At 40.1% G+C, this 12,889-nt stretch overlaps 2 protein-coding genes across 2 annotated transcripts; both read right to left on the bottom strand.

The window, feature by feature from the left end:
• Nucleotides 1-21: 21 nt before the first annotated feature.
• Nucleotides 22-1,655, bottom strand: LOC139621399 (endonuclease domain-containing 1 protein). The gene is made up of 2 exons (XM_071477889.1): nucleotides 1,191-1,655; nucleotides 22-762 (listed from the first exon to the last, which is right to left on the bottom strand). Exons 1-2 carry the CDS (start codon nucleotides 1,512-1,514, stop codon nucleotides 181-183), a joined length of 906 nt encoding a protein of 301 aa, XP_071333990.1. The 5' UTR covers nucleotides 1,515-1,655; the 3' UTR covers nucleotides 22-180.
• An 833-nt stretch (nucleotides 1,656-2,488) lies between these two features.
• LOC139621400 (endonuclease domain-containing 1 protein-like) lies at nucleotides 2,489-5,509 on the bottom strand. The gene is made up of 2 exons (XM_071477890.1): nucleotides 3,813-5,509; nucleotides 2,489-3,612 (listed from the first exon to the last, which is right to left on the bottom strand). The coding sequence occupies exons 1-2, from the start codon at nucleotides 4,104-4,106 to the stop codon at nucleotides 3,019-3,021; spliced, it is 888 nt and encodes a 295-aa protein (XP_071333991.1). The 5' UTR covers nucleotides 4,107-5,509; the 3' UTR covers nucleotides 2,489-3,018.
• Nucleotides 5,510-12,889: the final 7,380 nt, after the last annotated feature.

The raw sequence follows: 12,889 nt of genomic DNA, 5'->3' as shown, positions 1-12,889 counted from the left end.
TGGACTGAATGAGGCAGATTCTGCAATTCATCATTTATTGCTCACAATATATAATTATAACACATCTCAGTTCTGTATATATTTTTAAACTGTGATAACCCCAAACCTGTCTACAGTGAAGTGCTTTATTTCTAATATACTCTAATCTTTCATTCTAAGCAAGATCACACCCATTTTATTTTAATTATCTGGCACACAGTCATTATAGAAAATCTGGAAGTTCTTGTCCACATCCATCCTCCCCTTGAGGAACTTCTCCAGGTTCTTGAGAGGAACTTCCACCATGTGGTTGTTGATGCGATCATTCAGCCCATACGCTCCAAACACGGGGAACTTGTAGCGTACAAAGTAAGGTGCGTTTTGGTCAAACTCGGTGCAGCAGTAGGCCGACCACATGTATTCCGGTACAGCCACCCGGTCCAGGTTGTTGCGTCGGATGGTGTGCCCGGAGGTGGTCACCCCAGTGACCACAAAGGCTTTTCCACGGCAGTAGTTGTTGAGGCGTTTTCGGATGAGGTCCTGGTGTTCTGCCCAGGGGCCCATGTTGAACTCTCTGATCTGAGGTACCACATTCGTCAAGCTGTAGGTGGAGGCTTTGTCTAGAGGGTCAGCCTGATGCTCATCAGGATTTAGTTGGCCACGTTCGTATTGAACCACATCAGCATAGTCCTCGAGGACTGCTTGGGTGTCCTCGAAGTTCATATGCATGCTTGAAGATTGTGGGAAGGGTTCCATGTTACTGCTGCCTTTATCTGAGGCCAACTGTTGAGAGAGAGGGGGGGGGCTCAATATTGCTATTTAGTTGAGCAGAACATAATTATTTACTCATTGTTCAGATTATTTTTCACATTCAGACAATTTGCCGTATTGACTGAAAACATTTGCAATTGCATAACTACATACTAGAGCATATATAGTGAAAACACTATCTCATTCAAATACCAGTCATAGCCAATAAAGCAGCTTATCTCAAGCTTACTTTGTTGCCTGTAGCAATAGTAGTATTGTTGCCCCAGCTTTCTAAACTACTTGTTAGGTGTGAATATATGAAATATTTAGTATACTGCAGATCTACATGCACAGGAAAAGCACATTCTACGACAGATTTTTGATTGAACTGCAGACCGAAAACCAACATAATAAATCTAAACGAGCATTTCAACTTAAATTCATTTTGAAAGAACACTCACCTGGGGCTCAAACATCCAAGGGAAGTCCACCCTCTTCTCCCCATCTGACTTCTTGAATGTATAAGCCGAATAGATGGGGATGTGTCTGTGGGGGTCGTACAGGGTGACATAGTGAGGTTGATCCCCATACCTCTGGCAGATCTTCTTAAAGGAGGTGCCAAGGTAGCCTCGAGGTGGAGTACCCATGTACAGAGAGTCCTTACAGCGTTCCTCATGGTTAAAGTCCCCCACAACTCCTGCCTGGGCCCCCTGTAGCAACACACAGGTCAGCAAAGAAATGGCAGCTGCCTGGAGTAAGACATAGTTCACAGATGTAGGTATCATCGTGGAAGCTCTTTTTTCCTCAACCTATCAACTTCTATGTCCTTTTAGATGTCTCTACTCCTCTGCTCTCACTTGCAACACACCACTGTGAATCCACTGTTGTCTAACAAGTGCAGCCTCTGTCCCAGCTCTATCACACTCAGCATTTCCCTTCCTGCCTCATCTGTACCTCGAGAAAACTGGTCTCCCATTGTAAAGTATTTTCCATATATTCAAAGTGCTACGAGTGCCGTAGAAGTAATTCAGAAGCAGTGAATGTTATCAATCATTAAGAGCTTTTATTACTGCGAACTGCAGAGGAAAAATTACTCCGCCTTGACACTCTCCTATTGAAAATGAGACCATTCTGTCAAGTTTTGCACGTATAGCTTCAGTAATGATGTTTCTTGTTTGTTTGTTTTTTTATTTAGTGTTCAGACTACGGTTGTTTAAAAAAATCCAGGTCAGGAAGAAATTGAATGTACTCCAATGTCAATCCATGTGCCAGAGAAGAGAAAGAGATCAGGTCCTCTAGATTTACACTACAATTTATTTCTTTTTTTTTTTTTACATAAATGCAGAGTAGCCATCTGTTTTAGATGTGGAGTGGAGGAAACAAAGAATGGAAGGGAGAATTTTTACAGACCATCATCAGTCCACTGTCTTAACCCAATATTGCTCTAGAGTTTATATGTTATAAAGACTACGATAGCAGCAACTTCACAGACTTTGCCCCATGAAAAGTTTTGTGAACGTTAGTGAGAGCAATTATACCTTTAGTGTTGTAATACGATGTGATTGTTTCATGTAGACCAGTACGCAAAAGATCAAAATATAAGGTGAGAAGAATGAAATCAGTTGCAAGAGTGGCTTTATATCGCTCATTTTAAAAAGCAGCTTTCATCAGTTTTCATTCACTTTTGTGACTCGTAGGCCATGTGCAAAATATCACAGAAATGTTCTCGTCTCAAAATAAAACCTCAAAGACAATCTAATTACACTTTGCAAAGGTTTATTACTGCAAGTTTGACAAAGCATGTAATTGTTTGTTACATTTTCATTGAGACTAATGTCCAGTTATTTTTATATCAGGTGTTCAAAATACATTAAGAAAACTGTTGAACAATACAGTCTCTTAGTATGTATTATTACTAATGATACAGACTGAGAGACTGAATTGGTGGTAGTCATACAAATTCCATGTTTTCTGTGATTTAGGCTATAGACCTTTGTCACAGGAGGAGAAGCACAGGTTTGAATAATAAAATGAATCATGTCTGGATTCCATGTGGCTGCTTCAGTTTCAGGGTCCTGGTGTTGTGCGTGCTGGTTCATTGTCACACTGCCATGGCTTACTGGTACACTTGAACATAGCCATAGTGAATGTTTTTAGTAAAACCCGTGTTTTTCATACAATGACAAGTCAAAATCTCTGCTGTGATAAAGGGCTATTGAACAAGAAGAAACAAGATGTGATCAAGATAATTAAGGTACAATCGTGGCTGCCTTATAGCTAAATATTTGCTTATTTGCTATTACTTGATGCTGGTGGGACACAGTCACTGACAAAAATCTGAAAGTTCTGGTCCACAAAGGTGGTTTTCTTGAGGAACTCCTTCAGCTTCTGGACAGAGATTTCTACCACCTCGTTGTTGTCCTCCTCATTGAGGCCATAGTGAGCATAAGATGGGAACTTGTAGCGCTCATCAAAAGGTGCGTTGTGGTCGAAGTCAACACAGCAATAAGCTGACCACAAGTACGTGGGCACTGCAATGCGATTGATGTTTTGCCGGCGGATCATCTTCCCCGAGGTGGTGATACCTGTGATGATGTAAGCGGTTCCACGACAGTAGTTGTTAAGCCGTTTGCGGATGACGTGCTCCTGTTTGTTCCAGACTCTGTTGTTGAAATCGGGCACCATGGGCACGACATTAGTGAGGGTGTAGGTGGCAGCCTTGTCATCAGGCTCGACCTGATGCTCATCTGGGTTGAGGGTACCACGTTCATAGAAGATGGCATTCGTATAATCATCCAGAACAGCTTGAGTATCTTCAAAGTTCATGTGCATGTAACCATGTGGGAAGGGTTGCATCTCATCTGTTTCAAAGATAGTGGATAGCTGTGTAGACAGACAGATAGACAGAACCAGTGCACAGAAGAGGATGAGGACAAAACAGCAGAACATGATTACACACCATCTGCATTTGCTCATGTTTTTGCATAAGAATATTGACATGATCTCAGCACAGAAAAATACCATGTTTTTCATGTTATAAGACTGTCTTACCACCTCATGTACAACTGTCTAGTTTCCTTTACCTGAGGTTCATACATCCAAGGCATATCCACACAGTTCTCCCCATCTGAGCGTTTGAAGGTGTAAGCAGAGTATACAGGTATACGGTCCACAGTGTTGTACAGCGTCACATAGCGTGCCCTCTTGTTGTAACGCTGACAAATGAACTGGAGGGAGTGGTGCTGCAGGCCTTTCGGTGGCGTTCCCATATAGAGGAATTCTCTGCACTCTGGAGACAGCTCTCTTTCCACTCTCCCTCTTACCGCTGATGTTATTATGTTGACAAGCAGGAAAGCTGACTGTGCCCAAAACGCCATGGTTAAGAGGTCTCTGATGTCACTCTGATGAGATGATATGTCGGGTTTTCTTCTGTGAGCTGCAGCAAATGATTGTATAAGTCTCTGTATCTGCCCACGGAGCTCAATTAAATGGCTAACACAGGTTTCACACTCTGCTCTCTGTAATCAGGACTCAGTATGCAAAACAATGCATTGACACCTCAGCAGATCCACCCACAGCTTTAGGAACAGCTACAATATACAGCAATGAGGTCAAGCAGTCCTCGAATATGCAGCATTTTATGTATAATTCTAGACAAGTTTTTAGAGTTTTCAGAGATTACGTGTATATTATGCTGAACTATACAAGTTGTGTAGATTTTTTTTAAATACCAGCATCTTGGATTTAGATATGTCTCTCTATAAAAGTGATATAGGTTCAAGCAGATACAGAATATAGTGATGTCATTGAGCAATGTGGAAAAATGTTATGTCTATATTTCAATTAACTTCAGAGGAATTTAAAGATGAATGTTGGAGTGTGGCAAGGGCAGTGTGCATAAAAAGCAAACAGCTCATTCCCTGTAACTACAAACAGGCCTTTATTGGATTGGAGACAGAGGAGACTGACAGTGAACATAGGAAAAAGATGGATGACATTCATCTATCGTCCCTGTCCAAATTAAAAATGGAGATTGCAGTTTTATGGCATGTGTCCTAGAAGTCTACATGCCACCAGTCTGCCGCATAAAGACCTAAATGGGGAGCAAATATATAAGGAAATCATAAATGGGTTGGCAGTTGGCTGACTAAATGTTTTTAGGTGCAGTCAATCACCTGACATTGACAATATATAGCATGACTCATTGTCATGAATACGGTGACTTTATGTGCTGCCTTGGCAGTAGTTATTGAGCTTTAACCACATGTTCTGCAAATATGGCAGCTTAGGATGTATTGAAAAGTAGTGTCGATGTAGGATGTAGTGTCGATGGAGGCCTTATCCCTTAAGCTGCACCCGGTCTGGTCATGGTTTGGTCCCACATAACATTTGACTAAACTACAACAGTGTTTTCTTATTCAAACAGTGAAGCCATTATATGGTTGTTAATTTATCCACAGAGGGACATAGAATTCTTCTTACCAGTGTCTGAAAATGTCTATGAACTGTTGTTGTAAAAAGGTTCAGATAATACACTACAAAGTACAACTTGTAATATAACTACAAGAAACTAAATGAATTACTGTGACATGATTTTGCAGATTACTAATGAAAACAAGGACAGGTTTATAAATACAGTAGAGAGCATAAGATGAAATTTACATGAGACTCCATAGACAGTACACTCTGAACCACAAATTCTTGTTGTGCATTAACAAAACAGTTTCTTTTTTCTTATTTTACCCAATTCATGTTTGTTTACAGACGTATTGTTAATCTAAAACATTGTCATAAATCAATGATCTGTATTTATAGTTTTAGTAAAGATAGAAAGAAACATATCCACAGTAAAAGTAATAGCCTTAATTAATTAATAATTAATTCAGAAAGAAGTACGCACTTTCAAGATATTTTAACACTTCCCAGTACCAAGTGTGAAGGGGCAGAATATACTGACAAAGAAAAAATAGTTCTAACCTGTGTTTGCAGCATGGTTTTGTAAATTTTAGCACTTTATTTTTATTTAGTATTTTATTTTTGACATTCAGTTTGCTAAATAACTACACATTGGACCTTAATTTGTGTAGCATTGCATTACACAATAGACAATGATGGGCATATTTCTTTGACACAGTGAGCCACAAAGAGCCAAAATGAGGTAGAGTATTTCAGGAACATGGTTTCAATTTGGTTTGAACACCTGGACCATGAAACCAGATAACCAGGGCCGATCTGATTTACATGCAAGCAAGAGTTTCTGCTCTTTGAAATTAATGTAGCTTAACAATACGAGGTGGAACAAATCAAATGATGTGAAAAATTAACATTCAGGCTAATTCTGCCTCGAACTGAGATGCTGGGGTAAAGGGGCACAGTTTTGACTGGAGACCACCCCCACTCGGGGTGAGCACTTTAAGACGTGGCATTTACCACACAGGGAGGCTTTGATGAAAGATGTGTTTTGGGAACTAAGCTTATTGATAGCAAAGTCAGCATTTTTCAGGTTCTGCTGCTTCAGTTTCTTTTTTTAATTTGTCCATTGTCAGTCCCACAACTTTGTGGAGGTGTGATACGAGATCACCAGAGTGACTTTTTAACTTTTTGTGGTCCTTTTGTTGTGTTGGTCATCTCCCACTCATCCTTACTGCCACTGATGGACACCGTGACCCTGAAGCTAAACCTGCCCCTTAAGGCTGAAATAAGAGCTATTTCCACCATCATTCCTTATTCAACACTGTCTCCATTAAAGTTTATTTAAGTTAGGCCTGTTATTTAGCATGCAGTTAATCTTGTCCACGCAGTGTATGCAGTTGTTCATTCATACTGAAACACTGCTCAGGTCTCTCCTCTTCTTCTTGAAGGGGTTTTCTGAGATGCAACCTTTATAGAAAATAGTCATGTCACTATCTATGTCTGTCTGGCTCCTCAGGAAGCTCTCCAGAGTCTTCAGAGGGACCTCCACCACACTGTGGCCGGACTGTTCATTCAGTGCATAGCCCCCATAACTAGGGAACATAAACCTCACTTCATACGGTGAGTTACGGTCAAACCATGGGCAGCAGTACGCCAACCATAAGTGTTTAGGAACTGCAAGGCGGTCCCTGTTATCTCGCTGGATGTTCGCCCCTGAGAGAGTCACCCCTGTCACCATGAAAGATTTACCATGGCAGAAATTATTGAGGCGCCGGCGAATGGTGTCCAAGTATGGGTTCCAGGAAGTATCTAGGAAGTCTGTGATAAATGGGACTACATTGGTCAGGGTATAGGTGGAGGATTTGTCATCTGGCTCTGCTTGGTGCAAGTCGGGATTCAGTGGGCCACGTTTATACTGTACAGCATCTGTGTAGTCACCCAACACAGCCTGGCTATCCTCGATCAGAGGGGGCGTGTCCTCAGTGAGGGGAAGTGCCCTCATGTTTCCACTCTCATCATCAGAAAGCAACTGTAGGGAAAAGCAGAGGAAAAAAGGAAGTATTATTCATTTTGAAAATGATGTGCCTCAAAGGTCATGACTGAACACTGAGATGCAGTACCGCTGATGAAACATTCAACTGCAAAAGCTTCAATTTAAAAAGGACCCAGTTCAAAACATAATGTCAGTAATGTTTTTCCAGAAGAAGTTATGATCTATATCTAATTTTACTTCCTAGGGTATGCTAGTGGAGCTTATGGTAGTGTTTTTGGAAATAACTTTCCAATTGTTGTCTTTATAAGTAAAGAGAGGGGTGTTTGGAGGAATATATGGGTGATTGACAGGGGACTCCATACAGGCTTTGTTTTCCGTCCAAAATTCCATCTCTAAAAACTGGATAAATGGTAGTTAGCACTAAAACCTAAGCTTCAAAACATCCCCTAACAACCTACTAGCAGAGGTGGGAGTAAGTTACACATGTGCAAGTCACAAGCAAGTCTAAAGTCTTAACTCTCAAGTCTCTAGCAGGTTCCAAGTTACTGTGGTGAGAATTAAGCATGTTAAGTGGAGGCTCTGCTGTAAGTCAAGCAAGACATGTCAAATCATTGCATAGATGTAATAACTACAACTTACACGAAGGTCTCCCACTGCACTGTAGCTTTACTATTGTCCTTCACTTGTAAGTTGCTTTAAATAAAAGCATCTGCCAAATGAGTAAATGTATATGTTAAAGGACAGTGGTCATGAAAATTTTAACTTTACTTTCTTTAACAAAAACTGTTGCTGTAGCTGCTTACACCTTATAAATCTGACTGATAAATATGACATTTTGTGGCAATGTAGAGTCCACATCTGTGATTGCAGCCACCCACTGCTACAGTTATTATTACTTAGTCTTACTATTATCATTACCTCCACCAAGGTCCACCGTTGTTTTCACCCGTGTCAAGAAAAAGTACAGAAAAGATTTGCACCAAACTTGATGGAGGGATGGGTCATGTTTCAAAAACAAAATGTAGCTTATCTAAAAAAACAAACATATATGTGTATATATATATATATATATATATATATATATATAATTAAATATATAATATATATATATATATATATATATATATATATATATACATAATATATATGTATGTATCGAAAAACGCACATATTTAATAGTAATTTTAAAAAAGTCAAGTCCTTTAGCGTCATCTGTCACAATCATGAATACCAAATCAAAGTCAACTCAAGCCTTTCCTCAAATTTGTGACTTGAATCAAGTCGTGTAACTCAGGTCCCCCACCTGTGCCTACTGGGTTGTGTCATCAATGCTATTTCATTTTTTTTTTCTTTCTTTGATGTATATATCTTCAGACAGTCAGACACTTAATTAGAAAAAAACATGGGAAACAGTCACAAACAGCTGAACCAAACAAAGCAGTGTTAGTCTCTGTACCTGAGGCTCATACATCCAGGGAGTGTCCATCCTTCTCTTCCCATCAGATTTCTTAAAGATATAGGCTGAGTAGAGGGGGAGGCGGCGACTGCTGTCATACAACGTGGCGTAGCGGAGTTTGTCTGCATACTTCTGGCAAATCCTCCTCAGGCTGCTTCCTCTGATCCCTGCAGGTGGTGTCTGCATGTAGAAAAAATGGCTGCAGTCTCTGAAGCTGTTTGACACAGTGGCGCTCACCAGGGGGGACGACATCAGCAGGGAGAAGGATAGGACGCAGGTGCAAAACAGATGCATCCTCGCTCAGCTGGAGTAGATGGTAGAACAGGATATTTTCTCCTCATATGGGTTTGACATGTCCTGCCTGCACCATTATGAATGAATAAATTCCACGTGGTGATGAGAAATTTTCTGTTTCATATGTCAACCTGTATTGGTGTTGCCTTCATAATCTAGTACAGTGTAAGGACTGTTGGAAAGGGACTCAGTATGCAAAGCGGCAGCAGCTCAGAGTGAATCCATTGGCTGGTTAGTTGACTTATCTGGTTCTAAACTGCCTGTGCAGCCATGCATCTCTGCCCAGGCTTCTGTCAGGCTGTGCTCATGTTCTAACTTATGTCACAAATTCAGTCTGTTCACTGTATTTTCCTCATTTTATGGAAATGTAGCCACTCCTCTCTGCATCCTTATGTATTTCACACACTACTTTCTGTTGTAGAGCTTACTTTGCCTTTGCACTGTAAGATCCTGTTGTGTTTGGACCATCTGTGTCAGTTGTGTGTTAATAAAAGGTATGAAATTTTCCACATGAGCAATTGTGCTGAATTCAAAATCCCCACAACTTCAATGTGCCAAAATCTTCTGCAAAGTTAATTTAAGAATGTGATTTCCATGAGCCACTTTCAAGTGTTGTCACATTTGAGCTGGTCGCACCTTTTGCAGCCACACACATGTAGTGTGAACTGTGTGTCTGAACAACCATCTCTGTATCTGGGCTGATAGAGCAACACAGATACAGAGATGGTTGCTCGTGCAGTGATGTGGTTGGAGGTCAAACTGAAAATACTAAAACAAACCAACCCTCTGTATTCTGGCACCTTCTGGCCACAGCATCTCAGACATGCTGTTTGCAGTATGGCTGCTGCTGGCTGTGAGCCAGCTCTCCTGCACCGCAGGCCAAGCAGAACTGTGCAAAGCTGCAGAGATGGCACCAAGGACCATTCTAGCAAGACAGGGCTTAAACCTGTTCACAATGAAGCATGAGCAATGAATCAATGTTTACAACTGGCAACAGCAGAACAACTCCAGCACTCCCTTTTGAAAAACAACCTAATGGAGGAAGTGTGGTGCTGCAGTGTTCTACAAATTACATCCATCATTTAAATAGGTTTTTATTGTATGTGAGGACATTATGAGAGTGCATACTTACTTCAAACCTAACAATTATTATTATTACAGTTAGGTAAATGTTATTTAAGCAGCAGTGAACATTTCATTGTCAGCTTTTGGTGATTTCCAATTAAAAAGAAATTAGGGGACAATACAGTAATTAAGTTAAATAAATAACATTAAAGGCCCTGAAAATGCATTTTCTCAATCAGCTTCATAGCGTAAGTGATTCATAAAAACACAATAGTCATAATACACAGCAGTTAGTCATGAATTTTTAATGTTATAGAAAAGCTTTGAAGCCAAGCTTTTACAGGCTTTTTACTGTAATTCTAGTCTAGATTAGATTTAATTCCACATGAGACTGTCCAATAATGAAATCATGCAGAAATGATTCTAATATCATCATATTTATTTGTTTTGGCTGTAATGTGTGTAATACTTTCTCTCAGAGACTGTTTTCTTTCTGCTTCAGTTACAGTGTAAAAAAAACAGCCCACGCCTCGACCCCAAGTTTGTTCAGTCCATTATGAACCTACTGCCGCAGAACAACAACCAGGCCAAGCCAGACTACATTAAATTCCTAAATGCCACGTTTGGTGCACATTACATGCACAAAGTAGAAGAGACTAAAAAGGCTACTGAAGACTATTTTCTGCTAAATGCTCTGACAGTGCTCCAACAAATACACTCAGGGTTGCACTTCCAGCTCCCATGATCCATGTGCATGTGCATGTTGACCAACCAGAGATCTCTAGAGGCCTGGCCCACCTCACCATTGTTGTCAAAATTGCAAGTATTCTTCCAAACTGATGGCTTTGTGATCTTTGTAGATCAAGGTCATCTACAAAAGCAATCAACCCTCAGTGGAACGAAAACTTTTACATGGGGCCGTCGAGCTGACCCTGAAGACAGACCTGAAGCTTAAGGTGTGGGATGAAGATAATCACCGGTATGACCAAACTAGCTTCGTCAGAGCTGTGTGTCCCATGAGTGCGCCCCAGGGCTGAGAGGTACCACTTTTTCAGGATGAGGGCTGATGTCCTCGACCTTTTTATCCTGCAACAACCTGAATGTCAACCAGGACCTGCTGGATCACTTGAGCATGGGCCCCACTGAGGATGACACCCTGACCTTTGTCATTACACACAGGATAGAAAACAAGGAGATTCAACCTGCGTCCTGTCAGTGGGTTGTGAATGGAAACCAGAAGTCAAGGGTCATCAGTATTTGCTTAGACAACTAGAAACTGCTTTAACCATAATTAGAGTCACATTAGTTCTGCAATATTTCTTTTGAGCTACCATAAGAAGAGAGTGATCTATAGTAAGATTAAGTATAGTCATTCATGGTTTAACAGACCTGGGGTGACCTGTGGCTAAAATGACTTTTGGGGATATAAGTGATCCTAAAATGAAAATAAAATTAAGAATCATGAGGATTTAAAAACTTCTCATATGTGACAGCTGATATCTGCAAAACATCTAACTTAAGGTTTTTGTTCAGCTTTTCTCTGTAAACACTGCTGCAAGCTTTCTTTCTTCTTTTTCACACAGTTTTTTAAAAAGTGCAGATTTACACATTTGTATGTATGATTCATACATTTGTATGCAAGTTCAACCCTTTCGTGCATGGGATATAAATGCTTTGATGATGCTTTATGTTGTTATTAATCACTCTAAGACACAGCTGTTGATGAAATACACAAATAAAGGGATTAAGAATACTGTAAGTAACTTCAACTCCAGATCCATGTATACTGAAGAATATACAGAAATTATCATTACTACTATTATAGTAGATATCATCACTGATATTATTGGTCTGTTTATTAGTTCTACTGTCTCTAATATCTGTATTTATAATATGCACTTAGCCTACTTTTGGAACAATAATGGTGTCATGATATACACTACAAAATAGCTGCCCTGCAACAAATGCTATGTTAGTGAATGTTTTGTCCACCACAGTAACACACATCCATGGCTGGATTAAACTGCATTTTGACACAGGAGTCTTCTGCAACACAGGACCTCAGGTTGACATTGCACAGGAAAATATGCAGCACATCCCTCAAGGCTGTTATGGTTTCTGTTGGTATTTAGGTGTTGCAATTAATACAATTACTGCAAACCAACGGACACACTGGAAAACTTGGGCTTTTGGGGCCCCTAGCTGGTAATAACGCCTTACTTACAAAATTGGTTATCATTTATGCTCCAATGCTCATATACAGTATGCACTGTCATCATCAACTGTTCTCTAATTAGATTTGTTTAGCCATGTCTTCCCATTACTAATTTTCCTATCTACTAATTTTAATTAGAGATGTAATTGAAATGTATTTTAAATCCCATGCTACAGTTGCGATTCCTTCGCTTTACTCATGTTTAAATCTATAAAGCATGTGACAGTAGTCTTCCTCTGTTTGGACATGTATCTGTACCTCTTCAAAACACAATGAAAAACTATAATTATTAATGATGTTACATTTTCAGCATTAATTTCCACATATTCAAATATCTGCACATAAACACCTGCGACAATTAAGTGGGTTTTTTTAAGATATATATCTGCACATTTTCTCATTGACTGTCAAGAGATTTTTCCCAATCCTAATTCAGTCTTCATACATGTTTGCAATCTAGGAATCATACATGTTTTTGGCGGTAATATCCAAAATCAATGACTCCTGTTTGCTCATACTGTGCCACTGCTGCTCGGCAGCGCCCCCTGCTGACCACACCTCGCTACTGTCTTCCACAAACGCATTGCACATGCCCTGCTAGTCATTCAGTTCAGCTTCAAGGGTATTGATGGCCAAAACCTCCAAACATCTCGAGCATCTCAAGCGCGAAGCTACTGACTGCAAAATCAATGAAAACAGCTTCGTGGGAAGTAAGTTTCGTTAC

The sequence above is a fragment of the Trachinotus anak genome, unplaced genomic scaffold (genome assembly GCF_046630095.1).
Source record: "Trachinotus anak isolate AG129_WGS33_773 ecotype Australia unplaced genomic scaffold, CSIRO_AGI_Tana_v1 ptg000005l, whole genome shotgun sequence".
Lineage (NCBI taxonomy): Eukaryota > Metazoa > Chordata > Actinopteri > Carangiformes > Carangidae > Trachinotus > Trachinotus anak.
Note: the sequence above shows the minus strand (reverse complement) of the source record. Positions and strands in the feature narration are given on the sequence as shown.